This window comes from Colobus angolensis, unplaced genomic scaffold (genome assembly GCF_000951035.1).
Source record: "Colobus angolensis palliatus isolate OR3802 unplaced genomic scaffold, Cang.pa_1.0 Scaffold57, whole genome shotgun sequence".
Classification (NCBI taxonomy): Eukaryota; Metazoa; Chordata; class Mammalia; order Primates; family Cercopithecidae; genus Colobus; species Colobus angolensis.
In genome coordinates this window covers 8560858-8585869 of record NW_012119265.1, presented here as the reverse complement: position 1 = coordinate 8585869, position 25012 = coordinate 8560858, and the positions used below count along the sequence as shown (strand labels likewise).

General features: G+C 36.5%; 1 protein-coding gene across 2 annotated transcripts in view; it reads right to left on the bottom strand.

The window, feature by feature from the left end:
* PCNXL4 (pecanex-like 4 (Drosophila)) overlaps positions 1-25012 on the bottom strand; it is an 82612-nt gene that overhangs the window by 41906 nt on the left and 15694 nt on the right. Inside the window, exons 2-10 of one of the 2 annotated variants that reach the window (XM_011961929.1) lie at positions 23873-24614; positions 17634-17813; positions 17052-17539; positions 16701-16801; positions 16467-16586; positions 13811-14174; positions 11164-11267; positions 7249-8282; positions 6683-6869 (exon numbers count right to left, since the gene is read on the bottom strand). In XM_011961929.1, coding sequence (XP_011817319.1) covers positions 6683-6869; positions 7249-8282; positions 11164-11267; positions 13811-14174; positions 16467-16586; positions 16701-16801; positions 17052-17539; positions 17634-17813; positions 23873-24561 — 3267 coding nt within the window. In that variant the 5' untranslated portion in view covers positions 24562-24614. The remainder of the gene's footprint in view (positions 1-6682; positions 6870-7248; positions 8283-11163; positions 11268-13810; positions 14175-16466; positions 16587-16700; positions 16802-17051; positions 17540-17633; positions 17814-23872; positions 24615-25012) is intronic. The other variant, XM_011961930.1, reaches the window with a different exon arrangement.

Genomic DNA, 25012 nt, shown 5'->3' with positions numbered 1-25012 from the left:
CCAGTACCTCAGTTGAAAATGCAGAAATCACCGGTCTTCTGTGTCGCTCGCGCTGGGAGTTGGAGACTGGAGCTGTTCCTATTTGGCCATCTTGCTCCGCCTCCAGGTTACCTTATCCCAGTTCGTTCTTGCAAATGGTGCTGCCAAGGTGGAATTACAGGACTGTCTACTGCTCCTTCTAACATTTTTATGGCTCTTACGTTTAGGTCTTTGATATATTTTTGAGATATTTTAAAAATATGGTATATAAACTAAGGTCTGTAGTGGGCTCAATAGCATCTCTTTGAAGTTACCTGTGAATGTGACCTTATTTGGAATGGGTACTTTGCAGATGTAATTAAAAATTTAGAGATGAGATCATCCTGGATTTAGGTGGGTCTTAAAGCCAGTGACTGACATCCTTATAAAAGAAAGGAGTAGGAGAATTAACACAAGAGTATAGAGAATAAGGCCATGTAAATACGGAGACAGAGACTGGAGTTACTCAGCCATAGCCAAGGAATGTTAAGGGCCACCAGAAGCTGGAAGAGGCCAGGAAAGATTCTTTCCTAGAGCCGTTAGAGGAAGCGTGGCTCTACTGGCACCTTGACTTCAGCCTTCTAACCTTTAAAACTATGATGAGAGAATACATTTCCGTTTTTTAAAAAGTCACCCAGTTTGTGGTAATAATTGCTACAGCAGCCCTGGGAAACTAATACTAGTAATCCAACATTACTCTTTTGAAAGTTGCTACCAAAAGATGATTTCCCCAGTGAATGGTCTTGGCATCATTGTTGAAAATTAGTTGGCTAAAGACCCATGGATTTATTTCTGGATCCTCAATTCAATTCCACTGATTTATATGTCTATCATTATGCCTGTACCACACTATTTTGATTATTGTTTCATATGAGTTTTGAAACTTGGAAGTATGAGTTGGCCAATTTTCTTTTTCAAGATTGTTCTGGCTATTCAGGGTCTCTTGAAATTCTGTATAAATTTTAGAAAATCAGCTTGTTCAATTTCCACAAAGAAGCCAATTGGAATTCTGAAAAGGACTGTGTTGAATCTGTAGATAAATTTGGAGAGTACTGCCATCTTAACAACGTTATCTTGATTTATGAACACTAGATGTTTATTTATTTAGATATTTAACCTCCTCTTTTAACAATGTTTTGTAGTTTTCAGAGTATAAGCTTTGTACTACTACTGTTCCATTTTCCCTAAGTATTTTTTTATTTTTGATGTTATTTTAAGTGGGATTTCCTTAACTTCATTTTTGGTTTGTTCATTGCTAGTGTATAGAAATTCACCAGATGTTTTTTATGTTGATCTTGTATCTTGCAACCATCCTGAATTTGTTAATCAGTTCTAAGCTTTTTAGTTGATTCCTTAGATATTCTATACATCATCAAGATCATGTCATCTGTGAATAGATACTTTTACTTCTTCCTAATCTGAATGCCTTTTATTTCTTTTTCTTGCCTAATTACTCTGGTGTCTTAGCTTAGGCTGCTATAACTAAATACCATAGACTAAGTGACTTAAAGAAGAGACATTTATTTCTCATAGTTCTGGAGGCTGGGAAGTCCAAGATCCGGGTGGTTTCATGTCTGGGTTCTGATGTGGGCTATCTTCCTGGCTTATGGATAGCCATCTTCTTATTCTGCTCTACAGCAAAAAGACAGGAAGCTGTGAGTGTCTCTTCCTCTTCCTATAAGGGCACTAATCCCATCACAGGGCTCCATGCTCATGATCTCATATAACCATAATTACCTCCCAAAGGCACCACCTCCTACTACCATCACATTGGTGGTTAGGCTTCAACATATAAATTTGGGGTGTAAACATTCAGTCCATACCACCTGGCTAGAAGTTCTAGAACAATGGTTAATAAAAGTGGTAAGAGTAGACATTCTTGTCTTCTTGTACTTAGGGGTAAGCATCTAATCTTTCACCAATAATTATGATGTTCACTGTGAGTTTTTCATAGATGTTCAGGTTGAAGAAGTTCCCTTCTTTCCTAGTTTGTTTTTACTATGAAAGGGTGAGGGATTTTGTTAGTTTTTTTATATCTACTGAGATGATCATATGGTTTGTGTTTTTATTTATATATTTTATATATTACATATTTATATTAATAAAATATCATATAGTTTATATATCATAGCGCTTCCTGTGCTCAAGCAATCTTCCCACCTCAGCCTCCAGAGTAGCTGGGACTACAGGAACACACCACCATGTATGGATAATTTTGTTTATTTTTTTTTTTAGAGACAAGGTCTCACTGCGTTGCCCAAGCTGGTCTTGAACTCCTGGACTTGAGTGATTCACCCGTCTTGGCCTCCCAAAGTGCTGGGATTACAGGATATTCTTAAATCCAGTCTGATAATCTCTGCCTTTCACCTGGATTATTTAATCCATTCCCATTAATTTTATTACTGAAATAGCTGAATTTTGTCTGTCATTTTCCTTTCTGTTTTGTCTCATATCTTTTTCTTTTTTTGAGACAGAGTCTCGCTCTGTCACCCAGGCTGGAGTGCAGTGGCGCGATCTCGGCTCACTGCAAGCTCCACTTCCTGGGTTCACGCCATTCTGCCTCAGCCTCCCGTCTCATATATTTTTTATCCCTCTATTCTTTCTTGACTTTCTCTTGTATTAAGTGACTATTTTGTAACATGCCATTTAAATTTCTTTAATGACTGTTTTCACTTTTTTCCTCAGTTATTTCCTCGGTGGTTGACTAAAGCTTACAATCTCTGTGTTACAAGAGTCAGTCTCAGATTTATACTAACTGTGGTGAAGCAGAAATATTACTCTTACAAAGTTCCAGTCCCTTTTCTTCCCTTCTGTGGTATTGTTATACATATCACATTACAAACATTACAAATCCAACAGTACATTGTTTTAATTATCACTTTATATAATTTTATGCCTTTAAAAGAAAGAGAAAAGGGAGCAAGTATGCATTTACTGTTATATTAATTATTTTTATGTTTTTAGAGACAGGGTCTTGCTCCATCATCTAGGATAGAGTGCAGTGGTGCAATCATAGCTCACTATAACCTGAACATCTGGCTCAAGTATTCCTCCCACCTCAGCCTCTCAAGTGGTAGCTACAACTACAAATGCACACCACCATACCTGGCTAATTTGTATTTTTTGTAGAGATAGGATCTTGCTATGTTGGCCTGGCTGGTCTCAAACTCCTGGTCTCAAAGCAATCCTCCACCCTGGCCTCCCAACTTGCTGGGATTATAGTCCTAAATTACCATGCCCAGCATTGTTATGTTAGCCTTCATTTTTTTTTTTTTTTTTTTGAGATGGAGTCTCACTCTTGTTGCCTAGGCTGGAGTGCAGTGCAGTGGTGCAATCTCGGCTCGCTGCAAACTCCACCTTCTGGGTTCATGAGATTCTCTTGCTTCAGCCTCCCAAGTAGCTGGGATTACAGGTGCCCGAGTAGCTGGGATTACAGGCACCCATCACCATACCCAGCTAATTTTTTTTGTAGTTTTAGAAGAGACAGGGTTTCACCATGTTCGCCAGGCTGGTCTCGAACACCTGACCTCAGATGATCTGCCTGCCTTGGCCTCCCAAAGTGCTGGGATTACAGGCGTGAACCACTGCACCCAGCCTTATGTTACCCTTTAAAAAAAAATGCTATTTCTCTTTCTTTCTGTAGATTCAAGAATCCAGAAATGAATCATCTGGATTCATTTTCTTTATCTAGTACAGCTTTGCCCCTACTGACTTCCTTTGTGCAATTATTAGCAAATTACATTCCTATATATTATAGGCCCAATAATACGTGAATACATATTATTTTATAGAATTGCTTTTCAAATCAGTTAAGAGAAGAAATATGCCTTTTTACTATTTTTTATAATTACACAGTTACTTTTATTGGTGTTCTTTGTTTTTGTGTGTGAATTCGAATTATTGGCTGTGGTCACTTACCTTCCGTCTGAAGAACTCTAGTATTTCTTGTAAGGTGGGTCTGGTAGAAACAAATTCTGTTACTGCTGATCTGGGAATTTCTTTATTTTGCTTTCATTTTTGAAAGATCCCTTTGTTAGATACAGGGTCCTTGGTTAAGCTTTCCATTTTGGGGTTAAGGGGACACTTTGAATATGTCATTCCATGCTTCTGGCCTCCATTGTTTCTAATGACAAGTCAGTTGTTAATTTTATATGACTTTCCTTAAAATGCACAAGTAGTTTTTACTTGGTGCTTTCAAGGTTTTCTCCTGGTGTTTGGATTTCCACATTTTTACCATGATGTTATTTGCCGGTGGATCTCTTTGCATTTATTCTAAAGTTCAATGAAGTTCCTGGATGTGCAGATTAATGTTTTACAATAAATTTAAGAAGGTTCAGCCATTATTTCACCAAATAATTTTTTTCTCCCTTCTCTCTCCTTCTGGTATTAAGTATATGTTGGAGCAGGTAATGGTGTCCCACATTTCTCTGAAGCTCTCTTCCTTTTCATTCATTCTTTTCTCTTTGGATTGCATAATCTCTATTGATCTAGAATCTTCAAGTTCACTAATTATTTCTTCTGCCAGTTCAAACCTATTGTTGAGCCCCTCTAGTGAATTTTTCATTTGTTTCTTTTTTTATAATTTCTATCTCTACATACATTCTCTATTTGATGTGAGATTGTCACCATATTGTCCTTTATATCTTCAACCATGGTTTCCTTTGGTTCTCTGGACATTTTTATAATGACTACTATGAAATCTTTATTAAATCTGACATCTGTTCCCTCTTACAGGCAATCCCGGTTGTCCACTTTTTTCCCCCTGGTATATGGGTTAGACTTTCCCATTTCTCTGCATATCTCAACTTTTTATTGAAAATAAGATATTCCAGGTAACACTGTAGAAATTCTGGGTGCTGGTCCTCTTCATTCCTAACTCCAGAGCTTGTTATTATGATGTACTTGTTTAGTGATTGGCTGGCTTACTGTAGTGAAGTCAATCCCTGTCTGCTCCCTACCATCCCCTGCCCAGTCTGAAGTCTCAGATACGGCCTCTCATAGAGTACAGTCAAACCGAATGCATACAGTTACCTTGGGATGGTTTTGGCAGAGCTATCTTGTCTGTTAAGTGTTCACACCCAGCTATTAAGCTCCACTGATTGCCAGCTGGTTACTCTGTTTTCAACAAAAGACCTGGGGCATACATTGCTCCACAGACTGATCCAATTAAATGTGAACTCCTTGAAAGGAATAGCTTTTCATGTGTTTGATCCCAGGAAGGCTCTTTGCTGTTTCTTCCCCTGAAAAAATTCTAGCCAGTTTACAGTTTAGCTTAATGAACCTACCAGTCTCCTAGAAATTAGTTCTCACCACAACCTCCATCGTTTATGTTGTTTTCTATTTTTGACACTATCATAAAACAGCAAGTCCTCCACTGTTTTTAAGAACATTTTGGGCTTCAATGTGTCTACACTCTGTTGCAGATAAATCAGTTCCTCTGGGAAGAAGAGATTCAGAGCTTTTGTTGTTGTTAATAATAATAATTTGCTTCTTCCACTGGGCAAAATCTCTGAGCCAGAGTTCTGGGCGATAGCATGCTTCTCTCTTGAGTGACCCTTCTGCTTTAGGAGATAAGCACTTGGTGGAGGGAAGGAGTAGCCTCAGGTCTTTCCAGCTTGCCTCTCCCAGCATAGGACCTCCACATTATGAATGGGCAAGAGTGATCAAGGCCCCAGTATTTTCTGTGGCACCACACCCAAGATAAAGTCTCCATCCCATAAGTGTAGTGGGCCAGAAGGGAATCTTTACTTGGACTTCACATGCCTGGAATCTAGCCTCAGCAACAGGTAGCTGGGACAGGATTAAAAATGTTGAACTCCTGCCCTTCCTAGGAAAACAGTCCTCCAACTGGGAGTTCACAGAGAAGAGAGCCTATGTTCCGGGTTGTACCAGTCTGAGGGGAGATTCCATCTTGCTGAGGTTCAGGTAGGGTAGGTTTTGGTTCAAATACTGCAGTCTCTTACTATTCTCACTGGGTTTTAGCAGATTTTTTTGAATAAATTTGTGTTCATTTGCTGTATGCCCTTAGGAGACTTTCTAAGACTTTAAGTGGTTATTTTAAAAAAATATAATTTTCATCAGTTTCACTGGGGAGTGCATTTGCAGAGCTCCTCAAACCATAATGCCAGACAGACAAAACCACAATAAGCTCATAACATTGAATCTTTCATATTGTGTAGACTTGATGACATTTTAAATGCAATAAGAACAAGTAGTAAATCTTAAAGAGTCATCCCCTATTTTAAGTCTGGATTTTCACAGGTTGTTTGCTTCATTACAGTATAAATGTCAGCAAAATACTTTGCCACTTACAAATAAATGTTTCTAGGAGTCAAATCCAAGTGATAATTCATACATTGAACATAGGAATACAATCCATTTAGTCAAATATGTTATGGTATACTACACATACTTGGCTCTCTCATAGGTTAGGTATTGCACTATGGCTACACAACATTTTTAATTGGCTCCTCTTCAGTTGGCAAAAGTAGAGAAACCAGCTAGAGTTCGTCTAGCTTCGCCATAAAGTCATGATTACAAATGCCTTAAAACTATAATATATCACAACTATAATGTTATATATCATTTATCACTTAGTTCAAATACTTTATAATTGACATCCATTCTCTTAGTATATATACGCTTAAAAATTTTTTAACCTTACCATATTAGAATCATACCCCAGAGAAAACAAGTATGGCTTTTCTTGTAAAATTGCTTCCTTCCACTTTTCATCAGATACCAAACCAATGTACCAGTCACACTCATATTCTTCAAGGTACTTAATCAGTTCTCTGAAGTCTTCTATTGGACCTAAACTTGCTTTATCAATCATTAGTTTCAGAGTATACCTAAAAAATGGAGAACCGAAGAATTTTAGAATATTTGTTGTCAACTTTATGGCTCAAATAGATTTTGTTAAATCAATATTTTAAGACATTGAACTGAAATCATATCTATCTCAGATAAAAAGTGGAGGGAGAAATGATGCAGTTAAGGTGAAGAAATCAGTAAGCCATAAAAAAAAACAGGTTTTCCATATAAACCAAACCAAAGGAAGCACAAATTAAAGCATACTCTTGATATAATCACACTACACATGAAACATTTTTTTCATTTTGAAGAGATTTTTAAAAACTAGAAACAAAGAACTGTCTTCTTGTATGTGATTTAGAAAAATCAATATTTTTCCGCCAATGTTATATCTTACATATGATCTAAATGGATTACCTGAATGCTTTCAGTGCTAGTTGAAACAGCTCTGGCTTTTCTGTGAGCCAGTCCAAAGCAACAGACCAAGGCAAAACACCACTGTAAACTCTCAATATATGACCAGGACTAGGAGCCATATTGTCTATTCCAAAAAAACTAAAATAACAAGTCATTACTGTATGAATATAAAAGTCTTTTAAAACTTTGTCGTTGGCAATTTCTTCCAATACATTTGAGGCCTTTTCTTCTGAATGAAAACATTCCAATTGCCTTAAAACAAATTGGTACCAGTCTTCTGGAAATAACGAGCTCATCTCCTTCATTTTGGAATTGGGCATACAGCTAGTCCTCCACTCTGCAGGTAAGCATACTAAGTGAGAATGTGAACAACTGAATTCCATGAGAGGAATATATGGCATGTCCTCTTGTTTTCCTTTGTCAACAGCAGGGTATCCTAATAGAACTGCTTTGTAAAGATCGTTTTCAGGAACAGTGCCTGTAGAATGATCACCAACCCTCTGTGATTCTACTGATCCTGGAATAAACAAATTTGTACCTGGCAAATCTTTCAACTGATGTTTTCCTTCTATTACTTTTTTGACAGTTGGCTCATCATCAAAAATATTGTCATCAGACCAGTCATCAAAAGTTTCTGAATTTAAACTATCTATGTCTTCTGGGGATTTGGGAGGTGGCGAAGTGTTCGAAGCAGGCAAGATTAGAGGTGCTTTCCCTTTATTTTCAGTGTTGTGAACATTCTCTTTCATGCCAGGCCTTTTGGAGCAGTATTGAACAAGTATCCACACGAGTACTTTAACGAGGTCACCTTTAAATTCTTTTAAGTTTTCATGAGAATCAATTATGCCTGATAGAACATTCCTGGCATCAGAATATAATTTCACAGGCAAAACAGTACAGGGTGTCAAGACATTTCCAAAATGTTCATTAAGGGAACATACTCCTGTGTATTCTTGCTCAAAAGCATCTTCAAAAACTTCATCAACTCTGCGAGCTTCTGCAGTATGACAGGATGTTTCCTGCAATTCTAACCCCTAAAGAAGAAATAAAAAGTACTTGATTTTATAATCATTTATTACATAGAATACAGCAACTAGTCTTGTAAATGCCCATAGATTCTCATCACAAAAATATGGAAAATGACAAAAACAATTTCTTTAACTCAAGAGCAACATCCTGACTTAAAAGTTAACGACACTTAACATATTTGATTCTGGATAGGATTAAAAATAATGCTACTATTTTTTTGAAAATATTATGGAAATTCTACTAGAAATTGGGCAAATTTATTAGGTATGAATATAATTTTAAAAGACTGTATCCATAGTTAAGAGTAAGCCACACAGTAAAAATTTTTAAATTATAATCCTGGAGGAGAAAAAAGCAAAATTAGAATTATACAGTATATACAGTAGTATACCCTTTCCATCCCACTTTATGAGACTAACAGCATTATTCAATGCACGGATGTGCCAGAATTTATCATTCTCCTGTTACAGATTTCTAACATCATAATGCAGATTTACTTCTTTGATTACTTTGGTTACTGCTATGTCAGTAGTGCCTAAACCAGTATCTGGTACACAGTGGGTATGCAACAAATATATGCTGAGTGAATGAATATTATCAATATATTCTTACATACATTTTAAACACATCTTGATTACCTCCTTAGAAGGAATCACTTGAAAAGGATGTATCAGGTCACTATTTACTATTATAATTGCTATTGCTAATTTATATATTTTTACAAAGCTGTCAGTGCCTTCAGAACTTGTTTTTAAGTCACAGCTCTACCAGGTGGCTGGCACACAACTTGAGCAGGTCACCTACCCTCTCTGAGATTCCTTTTTCCTCTGTTTCAAAGGAAAATAATCCTAGTACATATGGTTGTGATGGTTGCATGCTTTGTAAATTTTAAAGTATTAATTGTTAATAGATGGCATGGCCTAACCCAGCTTGCGTCAAGAAAGGACAGAAAAAAAAGAGTACCATCAAAAAGTATATTTTTAAACCACATATGTCACAGAGCACAAAGGATCAATCAACATTATTAGGTATTATTAAACCATATCATTTTTAAATAGAATAAAAATAAGTAATCAAAATGTCCTCAGTATTTTTTGTCTTCTCGTATGGATTAGACTAGAACAGAGGTTCTCAATCTGTAGGTGAGTCAGCATCACTTGAGAGTGCTCTTTGAAATACAGATTGCTGAGCCCACCCCCAGAGTTTCTAACTTAGCAGGTTCAGGGTAGGGCTCAAGAATTTCCACTTCTAACAAGTTCTCAGGAAGTATTACTAACACTAGTCTGGGCACTGCATTTTGAGAACCACTGGAATAAAGAGACAGCTTTTTAGTCACTAGCGATTTTATCCAATCTGTGCTAGTACAAAATATTAACTTAACTATTCATTAAAAAAAAATTTTTTTTGTTAAAGGCCTATTCTGTGCCAGGCACTGTTTTGGGGGCTTAGGATGTATTCCTGAATAAAAACAAGAGATCCCTGTGCTTGTGATACTTATAAAGTGAGGGACATGGGTAATCAACAGTAAAACTAATAAGTAAATTATATAGTTTGTGAGAAGGTATAAGTACTATAAAAATAAGGAAAAAGTAAAGCAAGGCAAGGGGGATTGGGAGTGCTGGGATAAGAGTGGGAGTGTAATTTTAAATATGATGGCCATAGGAGATCTCACTGAGGAGGTGACATTTGAGCAAAGACCTGAAAGTGGTGAGGGAGGGAGTTAGATGATTATCTGAAAGCAGAGTGTTTCAGGCAGAGGGAATAGCCAGTAGGCTGGAATAGAGTGAGAGGGTTAAAGTAATAGAGAAGGCCAAAGAGGGAATAGGAAGCCTGGCCATTTAGAGCCTGGCTTTTACTCTGAATGAAAGAAGAGATCCACTGCAAGGTTTTGAGTATAGAAGTGACATGGTTTGACTTAGATTTTAAAGATCATTCTGGTTGACAGTATACTGTAGGGGCACATAGGTGGAAGCAGGACAACCAATTAGGAGGTTATTTCAATTATTCAGGTAAGGGATCAAGGTAGCTGGGACCAAGGTGGTAAAAAGAGATGGGATACAGCATATGGTTTAAAGGTGGAGCCCACAGGATTTCTTGTTGGACTGGGTGTGGGAGTATACAAGTGAAAAAGGAGTCAAACATGACTCTAGTATTTCTGGCCTGAACAACCAGAAGGACAGAGTTGTCATCAAGGACTGCTGGGCTCTGGGACACTCTGGTGTTAAAAGGTCAAAGAAAAGAGAAGGAACCACAAAGTAGAGAAGGAACCCATGAAACAAGTGAAGAGAAGAGAACAGCTGTGTAAAATGCTGCTGATGGTTCAAATAAGACTCGTTCTGAGAGTTGATCACTGGAGTTAGCAATGTGCCAGGCACTAGCGACCTTGACAACAGCAGGTCGGGTGGAGTAGCAGGGTCAAAAACCTAGAGTAAGTTGAAGATAGAATGGAAGAAATTAAATTGGAGATACAACTATAAACAGCTCTGATAAGGCCATTTGCTCTTCAAGGAAGGAGAGAAATAGAGTATAGCAGGTAGGGGCAGTAGGATTAGAATACAGTTTTTATTGAGAATACTTAAATGATATAGGAGTTAAAAAATGTTACTGATTCACACTTTTGAGATGCTCAGCTAGACAGAGGTAACAAGAATAGGACCGGAAGGAATAGAAGCAGGTATATTTTGTTACCATGCTCTATTATACAATTAACATTAGTCCACCTATCAACATGTGCTCATCGAAATATACTTTAAAAATCCCTAGGTGTTTTCACAGGTAATTGAAAAGATATTCTTCTTTGAAACTGAGTGTTTGATGTGAACATAACAAGTAAAATTTTACACATGAACTATAAAAACACTAGCGATGTTTTAAATGCACACTGACCTTAATGTTAATATAGCAGTAAGTATAGCCACATTCCAGAATCATTATCCATATTAAACGATCCTGAAAACGGCCCAAGTAATGAGATCCAGGTAGGAGGAGACCTACAACAAATTAGAAAAAAAAAAAAGAAAATCATTTTTCAAGCTTCTTTTATTTTGCCATGTGAATCTTCAAAACTGAAAAGACATCTAGAACTGATTCACGACTCCTACCCTCTCATTAGGTCATGAACAGAAATAACTACTCACTGCGTTTCAAGAGGCATTAAATTAACTCTTTACAAGAGCAGCTGGAACAGACAATCTGCAGGTGATAATACATAAAAATTCAAGGATTTTCCAGAAAAACAAATTAGAACTTGTTGTATAAAATCTTAAATACATGTCAATTATATTAGGAAAAGTATTGAGTTTATAAAAGTCAGCTTGACAGTCATGACTTAAAATATCTTTGACATTTTTATATACATGCATATGAACATATAAAAGTGTTTTATGGTTTAAAAAATGTACATAAAATGCTACCACACTGTACAAATACTTTTTAAATTTAGTTTTTCTCTTTTATTAATGAAATTTGCCTACATCTATGGCAAACAGCTAAAATTTATTATAACTGCTGTCGAAAATACACTGTATCAATTTAATTGAATTTGAGTATTCATTTCCTCATTGATAAACTTTTCAGATGTTTCCAACTTTTCACTATTTAAATGTTGCAGAAATTACCTTTGTGCAAGTCTGCTTGTACAACATGTGGTTCAGAACAGTGTTAACATACCAGAACCAACTGCTATTCTTCAAAAGGTCTGCTTATATGGTTGGTCCTTGCCTGGCATCTGGGAACCCGCTACCTGGTAAGAGTCTCCCATTGTGTCTAACTGTGCAAACACAATACAGTATACACCGAACACCTGCTCTCCTTTTGGGATTCTGGAGTATTGGTATGTGCTAGGCAGACAGTGCCTGCATGACCAGCCTGCAATAAAAGCCCTGGGCATTGAGTCTCAAATGAGCTTCTCTGGCAGTCAACACATCACACCTTGTTGCCAGGGAATTAAGCACATTCTGTGTGACTCTGTGCAACTCCTGGAGACTTGCACCTGGTCTCTTTTACTCCTTGTGATTTTCCCCTTTGCTGATTTTGCTCTGCATCCTTTTGCTATAATAAATCTTAGCTGTGAGTTCTCCTAGTGAACCATCAAACCTGGGGTAGTCTTGAGGACCCCCAAAACACATGTACTAGAATTTCCCTAGAATTGGAATCACTAAATCATGGAATCAGAAATTGGAATCCCTCAGCCATGGGATATGTACATCTTTATTACAGACTACCATTTAACTCTTCAAAGTGGCTGTAGAAATTTACATTTCCTTCCAGAAAGGTCTGAAAGTTCTTGTTCCCCATGCCCTAGCCAATACTTGGTAGTGTCAAATTGTTTACATTTTTGCCACTCTGATGTATATGAAATATTATCTCATTGCTTTTTTCCCCACCAGAAAATACTTTATAATACACTTCTTGGTTGAATATAATTGGTTTGATAATAAAGTATAATTTTTATCTAATTACTATTTCTGATGGGAGTTTTACCCCACAGATGTTTTAAAAAGTAGAATAGCGTTACATAATGAAAATTAATTAGCACTGGATAAAAGTATTGTAAGTATAGACTATTTTCTATAAGAAAAATGATTATTCATAAAACATTTGTCCTACAAAGATAAAATATTTTTCTTCGCATAAATCATCTCACATAATAATTAGAAAAGTTCAACCCCAAGTAAGCATTTTATTAAAACTCTAATCTTAAATTGCTACTCTGCCTAGAATGAGTTTGTCAGAAAGTTATCTGTCATTTTAAAAACAAGTTTCAGGGGTTAAAGCACATGGTAGGAGATGACACACTAGTGTCATCAATTTTATACCTTATCTAAAACCAACCTTGAGAAGTACAATACAGTTAAAATTTACAGTTAGTGTTTGACAAAAGCATTAGAACTCATAAAATTAGTTTACTGTCATCAAAAACCTATTTTCTTGCTAATAACTGCATAGCATTTCATTTTGGGAGGCTACCTTACCTACTGATCACTGACCAAAGTTCTTGTTATCCTGTCCAGTTATCTTGTCAGACTGCTTAAGTCTCTATAACTTGTAAAGTATGAACAAAATTCCCACTGCTCCTCAAGCGCATATTATGTAAAGCTAGTTTTCACTAAACTTTATGAATGTATGCTATTGCATCTACTTGACATGAACTCATTATAAATTCAGGGAAATCCTGGGGGAAAGGTGTTTCCATGTTTCAATGATGCAATCGTAATCTGAATTTATTCAAGAAAATGTATTTTAAAAATTATCAAATCACCTTATTTCCCCGAGTATTTTTATTTTGTAACTTAATTTAGATGAAAACAAGGAGCAGGAGATAAAACTTCTAATTTCATATTTAGTCCTTCTGCCTACACATCAAATTGTTATGGTTGCTATGCTATCTTACAGTTGGATAAAACTACACATCAAATTGTTATGGTTGCTATGCTATCTTATGGTTGGATAAAAAGATTGTTTTCCTGTTTGTTATTTTTTTGTACTTTAAATACATCAGTGAGAAATTCTTGAGCACAATCCATTTGCTTACCTAAACTTCCAGCTGCCATTGCAGTCTGCAGCACAGCAGTCAACCTGGGCACCATTTGGTAGTAGTACACTGTATCTGCACACACACAGGCTGTGGTGCCCGCTGCTCCTGGCCAACTCTGAATAGGTCGGGGAAACCCCACCAAGAACACAGGAAGGGTGAAAAGGGGGAGTAAGGGAGAAGACAGTAGTGTAGAAAAAATTATGATGACCAACACGAACGGAGAAAAGACAATGTTGAGTATACATAAAGTGGCAGTTGTTTTTCGACGTTGTTTTTTCTCTGTCCATGATGTCAAAAGTACAGTCATGGCAAACTGCAATTTAGAGATGAACCGAATCAAACGATCACGTATGATACCAACCTGTAGAAATGTAAAAATCATTTTTATCTATCCTTAAAGATTTTTCATGAATTTTCAAGATCACATAAGAAAGACTATACAGTAATTTTATTATTGCCCCAACATTTTTGAAGAAATAAATCTTATTCTTTGATTCTTTGTTAACTTTCTCCAAACTCACAATTAATAAACAAGACTACATTTTAAAGTTTGGACTTTCTTAAAAAAAAAAAAAACAGTAACAGCCAGTGTACTAACTATGTTTTAAGGTGGAACCACTGTGGGCCACATAGTACATAATGCAGAAATGGACAAATTCCTAGAAAGACACAAATTACTAAAACTGGCTCAAGAAGAAATAAAAAATCTGAATAACCTACAAAAAGTAAAGATATTGAATAATTTAAAAACTACCCACGGAGAGAAGCTGAGGCTCAGATGGCTTCAATACAAAATATTACATACCACAAAACATTTCAGATACATATTGAATACTACAGAACACTTAAGAATAATCAATACCTATCCTTCACCAACTTCTACCAGAAAATAGAAGAGTATGGAACATTTCCTAACTCATTTCAGGGGATCGATACTACCCTGATACATGAACCAGGCAATGATATCACAAGGAAAGAAATCTAGATAAACACACCCCTCCTCCCTCCTCAGCCTCCCAAAGTGCTGGGATTAAAGGCGTGATCCACCGCATCCAGCCAGACAAGGATATGTTCTAAGAAATGTGTTTTGCAGTATCTTGAAGTATTAAACATGGAGTTCTTATATGACCAGAAATTCCAATCCTAGGTACATATACCTAAGATAAATGAAAACATATGCTCACAAATAATGAGATTCATCATTAAGTGAATATTATACAGTGTACACACACAAACCTAGCCTATAGGTTATGTGATATAGCCTACTATATACATAGGCTGTATGGTATAACCTATTGCTCATAGGCTACAAACCTGTACTAAATGTTACAGTACTGAATACCGTAGGCAACTGTGACACAATGGTAAGTATTTGTGTATCTAAACATTGAAATTGTACAGTAAAAATACATTATAAAAGATAAAAAATGGTACACCTGAATAGGGCACTTACTATGAATGGGGCTTGCAGCACTAGAAGTTGCTCTAAGTGAGTGAGTGAGTGGTGAATGAATGTGAAGTCCTAGGTCATTACTATACACTACTATAGATTTTAAAAACACTGTACTCTTAGGTTACTCTAAATTTATTTTTAAAATATTTTTCATTCTGCAATAATAAATTAACCTCAGCTTACTATAACTTTTTCATTATACAAACTTTTTTACTTTTTGACTCTTTTGTAATGACACTTAGCTTAAAACACATTGTACAGCTGCTCAACAATTTTTCTTTATATCCCTATTCTGTAAGCTTTTTTCTATTTTAAAATTTTTAACTTTTAAAACTTTTTTGTCAAAAATGAAGATACAAAAACACGTATCAGTCTAGGCCTACAGAGGGTCAGATCATCAATATCACTGTCTTCCACCTCCACATCTTGTTCCACTGTAAAGTCTTCAGGGGCAATAACATACATAGAGCTGTCATCTCCTGTGATAACAATGACTTCTTCTGGAATACCTCCTGAAGGACCTGTCTGAGGCTGTTTCACAGTCAACTTTTTTTTTTTTAAACATAGGAATATACTCTAAAATAATGATAAAAAGTACACTAAATATATAAACTGTAGTTGCTTATTGTCAAGTATTACATGCTGTACACAACTGTATATGCTATACTTTTATATGGCTAGCAGCCTAGTAGGTTTGTTTACACCAGCATCACCACAAACATGTGAGTAATGAGCTACCCTACAAGGGCTATGCCACTAGGTGGTAGGAATTTTTCATCTCCATTATAATCCTATCAAACCACCGTTGTATATGTGGTCTGTCATTGACCAAAACGTCCTTATACAGTGTATGACTGCACTGATACACGCTATAACATGAATGAACCTTGAAAACATAAAAGTGAAAGAAGCCAGATGCAAAAGAGCACATGCTGCAGAATTCCATTCATGGGAAATATCTAAAATATGCAAACCCATAAAGACAGAAAGTAGATTAGTGGCTTCTGGGACTACAGTGGGTAGTAGGTGAGATGGAGGGGGGGAATGGGAAATAACAGTTGAGGTTTCTTTTTGGGATGTTGAAAATGTTCTAAAATTAGACTGCAGCGATGACTACAAAACTAAATATACACCACTAAATGGATAAATATTACAGTATGTAAAAGATACTTCAATAAAGCTGTTAAAAGACACATTTACCAGTAAGAGTCTGATTCCTGTATCCAGGTTTCTGTTCCACCATATGTCTGTACTGGAGATCAAATGTACTGTTGATACAATGACTGTCTCCAATAAAGCATTTTCTGTATTCTGCCATACCTGCAGTATACAAATTATTCATTAATTAGATTAGATAATCTAAGTAAACTATTAAACAAAATTACAATAAAACTTAGCAATAGGAAAATACTATTAAACACATATTAGGATTACCATTCTAAAGGCTCTTGTGAATCCAATAGAGACAGACACTGAGTGGAGCCCTTGTAAGGAACTGTCCAATGAGAGAAATGCTATCATGGCAAAAGGTGATACTAAAACAAAACAAAGAGAAATTTAATTAAGGCAAAACAGCTCCTTCTACCATATTTTATTTTGGCAAATATACATTTTTTCTGAGCACATTTAAGCAATGAACTAAAAAAGCTAATAAACAAAAAACCAAAACATAAAAGAACACTTATATGTGGTATAATACCACACAAATATGGGAATTCAGTAATATTTTTGAATACTTCCAGGATATGATTTGTAACACAAGGTTAATAGACTATATCTTCCTACCTAAAGTTAGCAAAATCCGTCTGACAATACCAATCTTCAAGAGCCTAGTTTGCTTCTCAAAGAATACAGTCACAGTTTGCACATCCTTCGGATAAAAAGGATTTCGGAAAATTCCAATGATATACACGCTTTGAATTTCTCTAAGTATCCACAGTATTATAAATAATATCATCAAACCATAGCCCACAATAGCCTGGGAACTGCCCTTAGAAATCTGTGAGAAGCCAGCAAAGTGATGAAGCAAACCAGTTTCTAAAAGAGCGAAGACTAATATAATGATGTAGAAAAGGCATTCCTTCCATGAAAAATGTTTTTCTGGACCACTGGGTAAATTCTTAGATTTGGTTCCAATTTTGTGACCCACATCACTTAAGTTCAGACTCAGCAAGAAACCAAATCCAGTCATGAAAAGAACCACACCGACAGTGCTTGGAATGAAATATGATGTTATAGCTGTTCCAGCAGACATGATGAACATTACTAATAACCTGTAGAGAAAAAAAAGAAAAAAAGATTTACTTGAAAAGAAAAATGTTCTTTAAGAATAAGTTACATATAACATCAATATTTAAAAATAAATACCGTAGGTGGGTTGACATAGATGAGCCTCCAAGGCCGAACTCTAAAATCTGCTCCATTGCCCATAAGAAAAGTGCATCGGGTGGGGGCAGAGTCCCAAGTGCCCACAGAAAGGGTAAGAATATAAACAAGATGTGTAAAATCTGATTCATTTGTTCTAGAGCTGGCATATTTACCATAAACCTATAAAAAAAAGAACATTTAAATCACACAAAATATATAGAAGAGGATCTTTTAAGGAAAAGCAAAGCAACACAGAATAACAACACACTCCCTCTCCAAAAAAAAAAAAAAAAAACCACACACACACACACCACACACAAAGTCTTAGTCCCAACTTTTAAATGATCAATACATACAAATTATGACAAGTGTCCTTCTACATCAGCAACTACCCTTACACAATTGTGTACAAGCTTAGCATTTAGAGAATATGTGAACTCAAATGTGCAAAGGAGGAGGAAGTAATTAAAAGCCATCATTGAGTAGTAAGAAAATTGAATACAGGAATTTGTAAAACTGAACAACTGAGGCCAGAGCATAAACATTTCTCCCCTAAATGTCTAAACCACTACATTGGCTGAAATTCTACCAATGATTCTTCAGAGTTTTAAAATTTTATAATTTAAAATTTCAAGTAACTTTGGAAAGTCAAAGCCTTACTCACATTCATACATTAGCAGCTAAAAAAAAAAAGAGAAAGCTCTTCTCTTCCTCTGCCTTGTACTGTCCCGCTCCCAGGACCCAGAAGTTAACATTAGAATGGTTAATATCAGAAATGAGTAACTCAGGTTATGATTGTATCTCTGCAGGTTAATCTAACAACTTAACTAGCATTTATAGCACTGTTCCATTTTGCATAAGCAGTGGTATGAATTTGAGAACACAAACTTGCACATTACAATCTCCTCATGAAGTAGCGACTACCTCTACCTTAAGTGGAAAAACTCAAACTTGGCACAGCACTTAACAGTTAAATGTACCATCATCAAACTGCTTCAAATAATTTAATTTTAAAGCACAGGACTATCCATATTATCAATATATTATGAATTTTAAAAAAAATAACGCTAATCAAACACGGTGTCCAGAGACCAATAAGGTCAGAGTACTTCTGGGGTTCCAAAGATAACTTTCAAAAGACAACAAAATCTCAAAACTTATAGCATAATTGTACTTGAATACCCGAACTACTGGGAATCCAAGTTGAGGAGAAAGACAATTTCTGGGGCCCGGCGCAGTGGCTCACACTTGTAATCCCAGCACTTTGGGAGGCCAAGGTGGGTGGATCACCTGAGGTCAGGAGTTCGAGACCAGCCTGGCCAACATGGTGAAACCCCATCTCTATTAAAAATACAAAAATTAGCTGGGTGTGGTGGTGGGTGCCTGTAATCCCAGATACTTGGGAGGCTGAGGCAGGAGAATTGCTTGAACCCAGGTGGCAGAGGTTCCAGTCAACCAAGATCGCACAATTGCACTTCAGCCTGGGCAACAAGAGCAAAACTCCGTCTCAAAAAAAATAAATAAATAACAACAATAAAGAAAGACAATTTCTGAAATAATTATCCACTTAAGCATATGCTGACAGTCCCAAAGCAAATGTATAGCAACTATGGATATAATATAGTAATGGCATTGTATGTTTGCTCACATAGATGTCAGGACTATGCCAACTAATGTGCTCTGCCTCATAATGTATGCCCTTCAAGTTTTTATAAGCAGAGAATTAATGAACACAAGATTAACAATGTGATACTAAATTAGAGGACAATACTTTTTTATAAAATAAAATTCATTTCATTCTGAGTAGAAACCATTCAAGTAACAAAAAAATCAAGAAAATCAAACCATACATACATAGTAAGCCACAGGAAGGTCAAAGAAAACAGGGAGATTGGTACAGTCTTTTTTTTTCCCCTAAGACAACACTCCTCTATCAAGAATAGGATAATTTGTGTAAAAAGAACGTATGCTCATGAAACCTTTTATCAAAACTAGATTCTACCCCTAAATCTCTTTTGGTCCTTTAACAATAAGCAATGGCAAAGTAAAGTATTTATATACAAGGATAATGTAACTGAAGTAATCAAACATTGTGAATATTTTCCTGTATATAGGACTTAGCTCCAAATGGATCATTATTGTGGTTAATTCTTTAATATGGAAAAACTTTAAATTATAATATTTCTGATAATGTAATAAAAATGTTCTAGGGTAAAAAAAATCAGCCCTTAAGATGACAATTTAGTTTGGAACCTAACAGCTATAAAAATGTTTCAAATTCTGCACACTCACTAAGATCCACATGTCAAGAAAAAAGATGTTTTCTACAGTGGCTAAGATGATGTACATGTGTATCATTCATTCAAACAATTTCCGAGTGTCTGAGCTAAGCACTGTAGATTTAATGTTTTTGATAAAAATTAAAATGCACAGAAAAAGTCACTTAAAAGTATTATTACACAACTGTACTAGGTAAAGAATAGGGAAGGAAAAGATTACCACGCTGTGGGGTTCACATCTTCTGCTTCCTTTCGTATCTTCTGAAATAAAACTAAGAAACAATTTACCTGTCAACTGGCCAAATTTGAAGAGTCCATGCATTTCATACATCATTTGGCTGCAGTATCACAACTATTGTCTAGAGATGATCTCAATTCTATTATTTTCTGAATCAAAAGTGAAACCGGAGGTAATTTTTTCTGGATAAAATAGTCATTTTCTTCTTTAAAAATAGATGTGGGGACTGGCTTTGTCTTTTTAGTTACAGTTAAAAAAACAAAAACAAAGAACTCTTTGTAATTATAAAATCTTAAACATTAAAACTGTATATTAAATCCAACAAGATTTTGGTAAAAAACCTTTTATGTACTTTTAGAAATGCGTAATGCAGAATGTCAGGAAAACCAAATTAAAATATTCTTTTTTAAAATTAAAGAACTTAGGACATCATTTTGAACCCAAAGATTACATCAGGCATTCAATTTCTGATCTCAGAAATGGGATACAGAGACAGTAACTCAAGAATCTGTATTCTGAAAATAACCACCTTACAAATTTTAAATATTTTAAAAGCAATCATGTGCATACACACACTTAAACTCAATTTTACTAACTTTTCAAAACCAAGTATTTTACTGGAATATATTTTATAGTCAGTAAATGGTAGTTGTATTAAGAAACCAATTATAAATGGATTTCCTGTTTATTAATCCTCCCCTTACATTTTTGGTTAGGTGAAGAATTACATGGGCATTACACCGCCCTCTGGTTCACAAATGCAGTATAACTAGAAGAGATTAAAAGTTAAGAAATTGCAAACAGACACCCAAGAAGAGGTCAGTTTCAGTGCCCAAACTGACTTAATATTTTAAAATGCCTTGTCTTAAATCAGCTTGGGCTGCCATAACAAAATACCACAGACTGAGTGGCTTAAACAACAGAAATTTATTTTCTAACAGTTCTGGGGGCTACAAGTACAAGATCAGGCTGCCAGTATAGTCAGGTTCTGGTGAGGACTCTCTTCCTGGCTTACACATGGCTGCCTTTTTTCTGTGTCTTTATGTGGAAAAAAGAGAGACATCAAGCTCTTTGGTGTTTCTCCTAAGGGCACTAATCCTATCAGACTAGGGTCTCACCTTCATAAACTACCTCCCAGGGGCCCATCTCCAAATACCATCACATTGGGGGTTAGGGTTTCAACGTAAACATTTTTGAGGGAACACAATTAGTCTATAACATTCCATCCCTGGCCCCTCAAAACTCATGTCCTTTTCAAATGCAAAATACATTCATTCCATCCCCATATCCCCCAAAGTCTTCACTCATTCTAGCATTAACTCTGATGGCTAAAGTCCAAAGTCTCATCTAAATCAGATATGGATGAGACCTAGGTATAATCCATCCTGAGGCAAAATTCCTCTCCAACTGTGAACCTGTGAAACCAGATGAGTTATGTGCTTTCAAAATCTAAGGGTAGGGCAGGTATAGAAGAGACATCCCCACTCCAATAGGAGAAACAGGAAAAAAAGGGTGATGATCCCAAGGAAGTCAAAACTTAGCAAGGCAAATTCCATTAGATCTAAGAGCTTGAGAATAATTCTGTTTGGTTCCATACTCTGCCATCCAGGCCACTGGGGTGGCAGGTCACCATCACTGCTCTAGATGAGGGTACTGCTTCTGTGGCTCTGAAGTTCAGTACTGCTCCCAAGGCTTTGGGTAGAGGCTATCTGAGGTGGTAGCCCTTAAATCACCTTTGGCATCATTTTCTCCTTTTCTAGAAGAATACTGCACGTTTGTAGCTGAACAGTTCTATCATTACATCCTGTCAAATCGAAGAAGTTCAACTGTCGGCCTTCATTACTTCCTGTCTCCAACCACTTCCATTCAAACTGGCAGTGTTTCTACTCATATAAGGCCAAAAGCTCTTTACTGAGTGACAGTCCAGCCCCACACTTTTGGTATTCTCTTCAGAATATGCTTTCTCATGTTTTACAATATGGATAATCCAGGCTGAAAATTTTCCAAATCTTCAAGTTCTGGTTCCTTTTCTTGCTTAACAATCCCTTCTTCAATTCATCTCTCTCCTTTCACATTTTACTAGAAACAGTCAGGAGAAGCCAACTGCTCCTTTCAACACTGCTTTGAACTCGCCTTACGTAGGTATCCAACTTCATGGCTCTAAAGTTCTACCTTCCACAAAACACTAGGACACAGTTCAGCTAAGTTCTTTGATACTTTGTAACAAGGACTCCTTTCCTCTGGGTTCAGGGGACTTCAGACTTCATCAGAATCACCCTTAATGTCCAGATTTCTAGCATGCACATCAAAACTCTTCCAGCCTTGGCTGGGCATGACGGCTCAAGCCTGTAATCCCAGAACTTGGGAGGCCGAGGTGGGTGGATCACTAGAGGTCAGGAGTTTGGGACCAGCCTGGCCAACATGGCGAAACCGTCTCTACTAAAAATACGAAAATTAGCTGGGCATGGTGGCACCATGTCTGTAATTGCAGCTGTTCAGGAGGCTCAGGGAGGAGAATCACTTGAAGTCAGGAGGCGGAGGTTGCAGTGAGCTGAGACTGTGCCACTGCACTCCAGCCTGGGAGACCGAGCAAAGACTCCGTTTCAAACAAAACAAAACAAAGAAACAAAAAAAATATCTTTCAGCCTCTACCCATTACCAACAGTTACAAAGCCATTTCCACATCTTTAGGTATTTGTTACAAAGGCATCCCACTTCTTAGTAGCAAAATCTTAATCAGCATGGGTTGCCATAACAAAATGCCATAGGCTGAGTAGCTTAAAGAACAGAATTTATTTTCTCACAGTTCTGAAGGCTGGAAGTCCAAGATCAGGCTGCCAGTATGGTCAGGTTTTGGTGAGAGCTCTTTTCTTTGACTTGCAGGTGGCCACCTTCTTGCTGTGCCCTTAGATGGCACAGAGAGGGAGAGATCAAGCTCTCTGGTACCTCTTCTCATAAGGGGACTAGTCCCATCGTACCAGGGACCCACCTTCATGACCTGATTACCTTCCAAAGGTCCCATCTCCAAATACTGTCACATTGGGGTTTAAGACTGTGATATATGAATTCTGGAGAGAGACAAATATTCAGACCATAACACGCCTGAACAGATATCCACCTGGACACTAACCTAAGAAAAGAAAGCTGCAATCTATAGAGACAGAGAAAGAAAAGTCAAATTTGAAAAGGCAAGTAAAAGGGGTTATCAAACAATTTTGTGAACAATCATGTTTGTTAAAAAAACTATTTTCTACTTTTCTTCTGTAACAAGTTGGTTTTTAATTACTTCTATTGTTGCTATCACAAAATTAGAAATACATTTTCTATTTGTCTTAAAGTCACTCAATTTTTATATAATACTTATGTGTATAAATTTTAAATTCTTCCTTTCCCCCCCACAGGAAAGTTCCATCTCCTTACACAGGTTTCAGCCAGGCTATCCTAAAAACTCAAAGCTCCTTATTTAAAGTGAAACACAAAATTGAAAAGTTCCTTCTTTATCTCAAAAAGGGTTTTTAAAAAAACTCTTTAATAAGTTTCAACTATTGCTTTAGTATGTTTTACAGAGATCAATCCTGAAAGAATAATTATCAAAATAACCTGTTATCCAATGGTTTATTTTTAATCCATGGATTCATTTTTTTGTAACACTAAAAGGAGAGCTCTCTTACTCTGTATACTTAAAAACAAAGCAAGTTACAAAGTATTTGGTAGGTTTTTACCTGTGTGCCAGATCCACAGAAACAAAGAAAAAAATATAAAGAGGTCTCAAAAGAGGAGTAATTTCATAAGTATCCTGTGTTTGGAAAGTCGCAGTCTCTGTAGCTGTGTTTACAATTAATGAATATTCTCCTATACATAATGTCATCCATCCAAAGAAGAATAGCAGAGCAGTGCCTCCTGTACTGCCATACAGCAAGGTTATTCTATTTGGGAGCAGATACCATGTTCCAAGACCACACGCTAATCCAGCAAGAACAGAATGAAAAACTGTATTGACTACATATTTCTTGCCAGGAATGAGAAATTTGACAGTTTCAGCACCAGCACAACTTGTAAATTCATGCTCATCCTCCTCTGCTAAGATATCTGTGGCTAATATTCTTTCTACTGTTGCTGATTTGTTTCTGGCATATAAACTTGTGAACTGGATGACAAATGCAGTAAAAAGCATTAATCCACCTGAAAGTGCTGCTGTGTAATAGTCTTTCAGGATGCCTAACTGGTACAAAAGTGTTCCGACTCCGCCCCAAACCCATGGCATTAGAAAAAGAATAATTTGATTAACATATATGTAAGGAGGGGCACAATAGCCTAGTTTGAATCGAGGGCCTCCAAGGACAGTCTGTGGAAAGCGCTTCAGAAAGAAGTCCTGCTTGTAATTATTCAGTAGAGGCACATCTGGACTCATCCTTGCTCGGGATTATTCTGAAAGTCACATGCTTTTCTGTAACACAGCAGTTTCTAAAAAATAAAAATTAAAAAAAAGTCACTGTTTGAAAATGTCTTCCTTAAAACCTGTGAGGAAAAACCTCACACTACTATTTCATCTCCTTACTTCCTTCAAGGGTAGGATTTATAATTGTACTTCTCAGACCCCTTCCTGACACATACTTGTTTTATAGCAACTTAGTGTTAGTTTGTTTATAACATATTATAAACAAAATAAATATGCTCAGTTATTTTATTTTTTGAAAGAGGGTATCACTCTGTCACCCAAGCTGGAGAGTACTGTCGTGATCACAGCTCACTGCAGCCTTGACCTCCCAAGCTCAAGTGATCCTCCTACATTAGCCTCCTGAGTAGCTGGGATTATAGGCACATGCCCCTATGCCTGGCTAACTTTTTATTTTTTGTAGAGA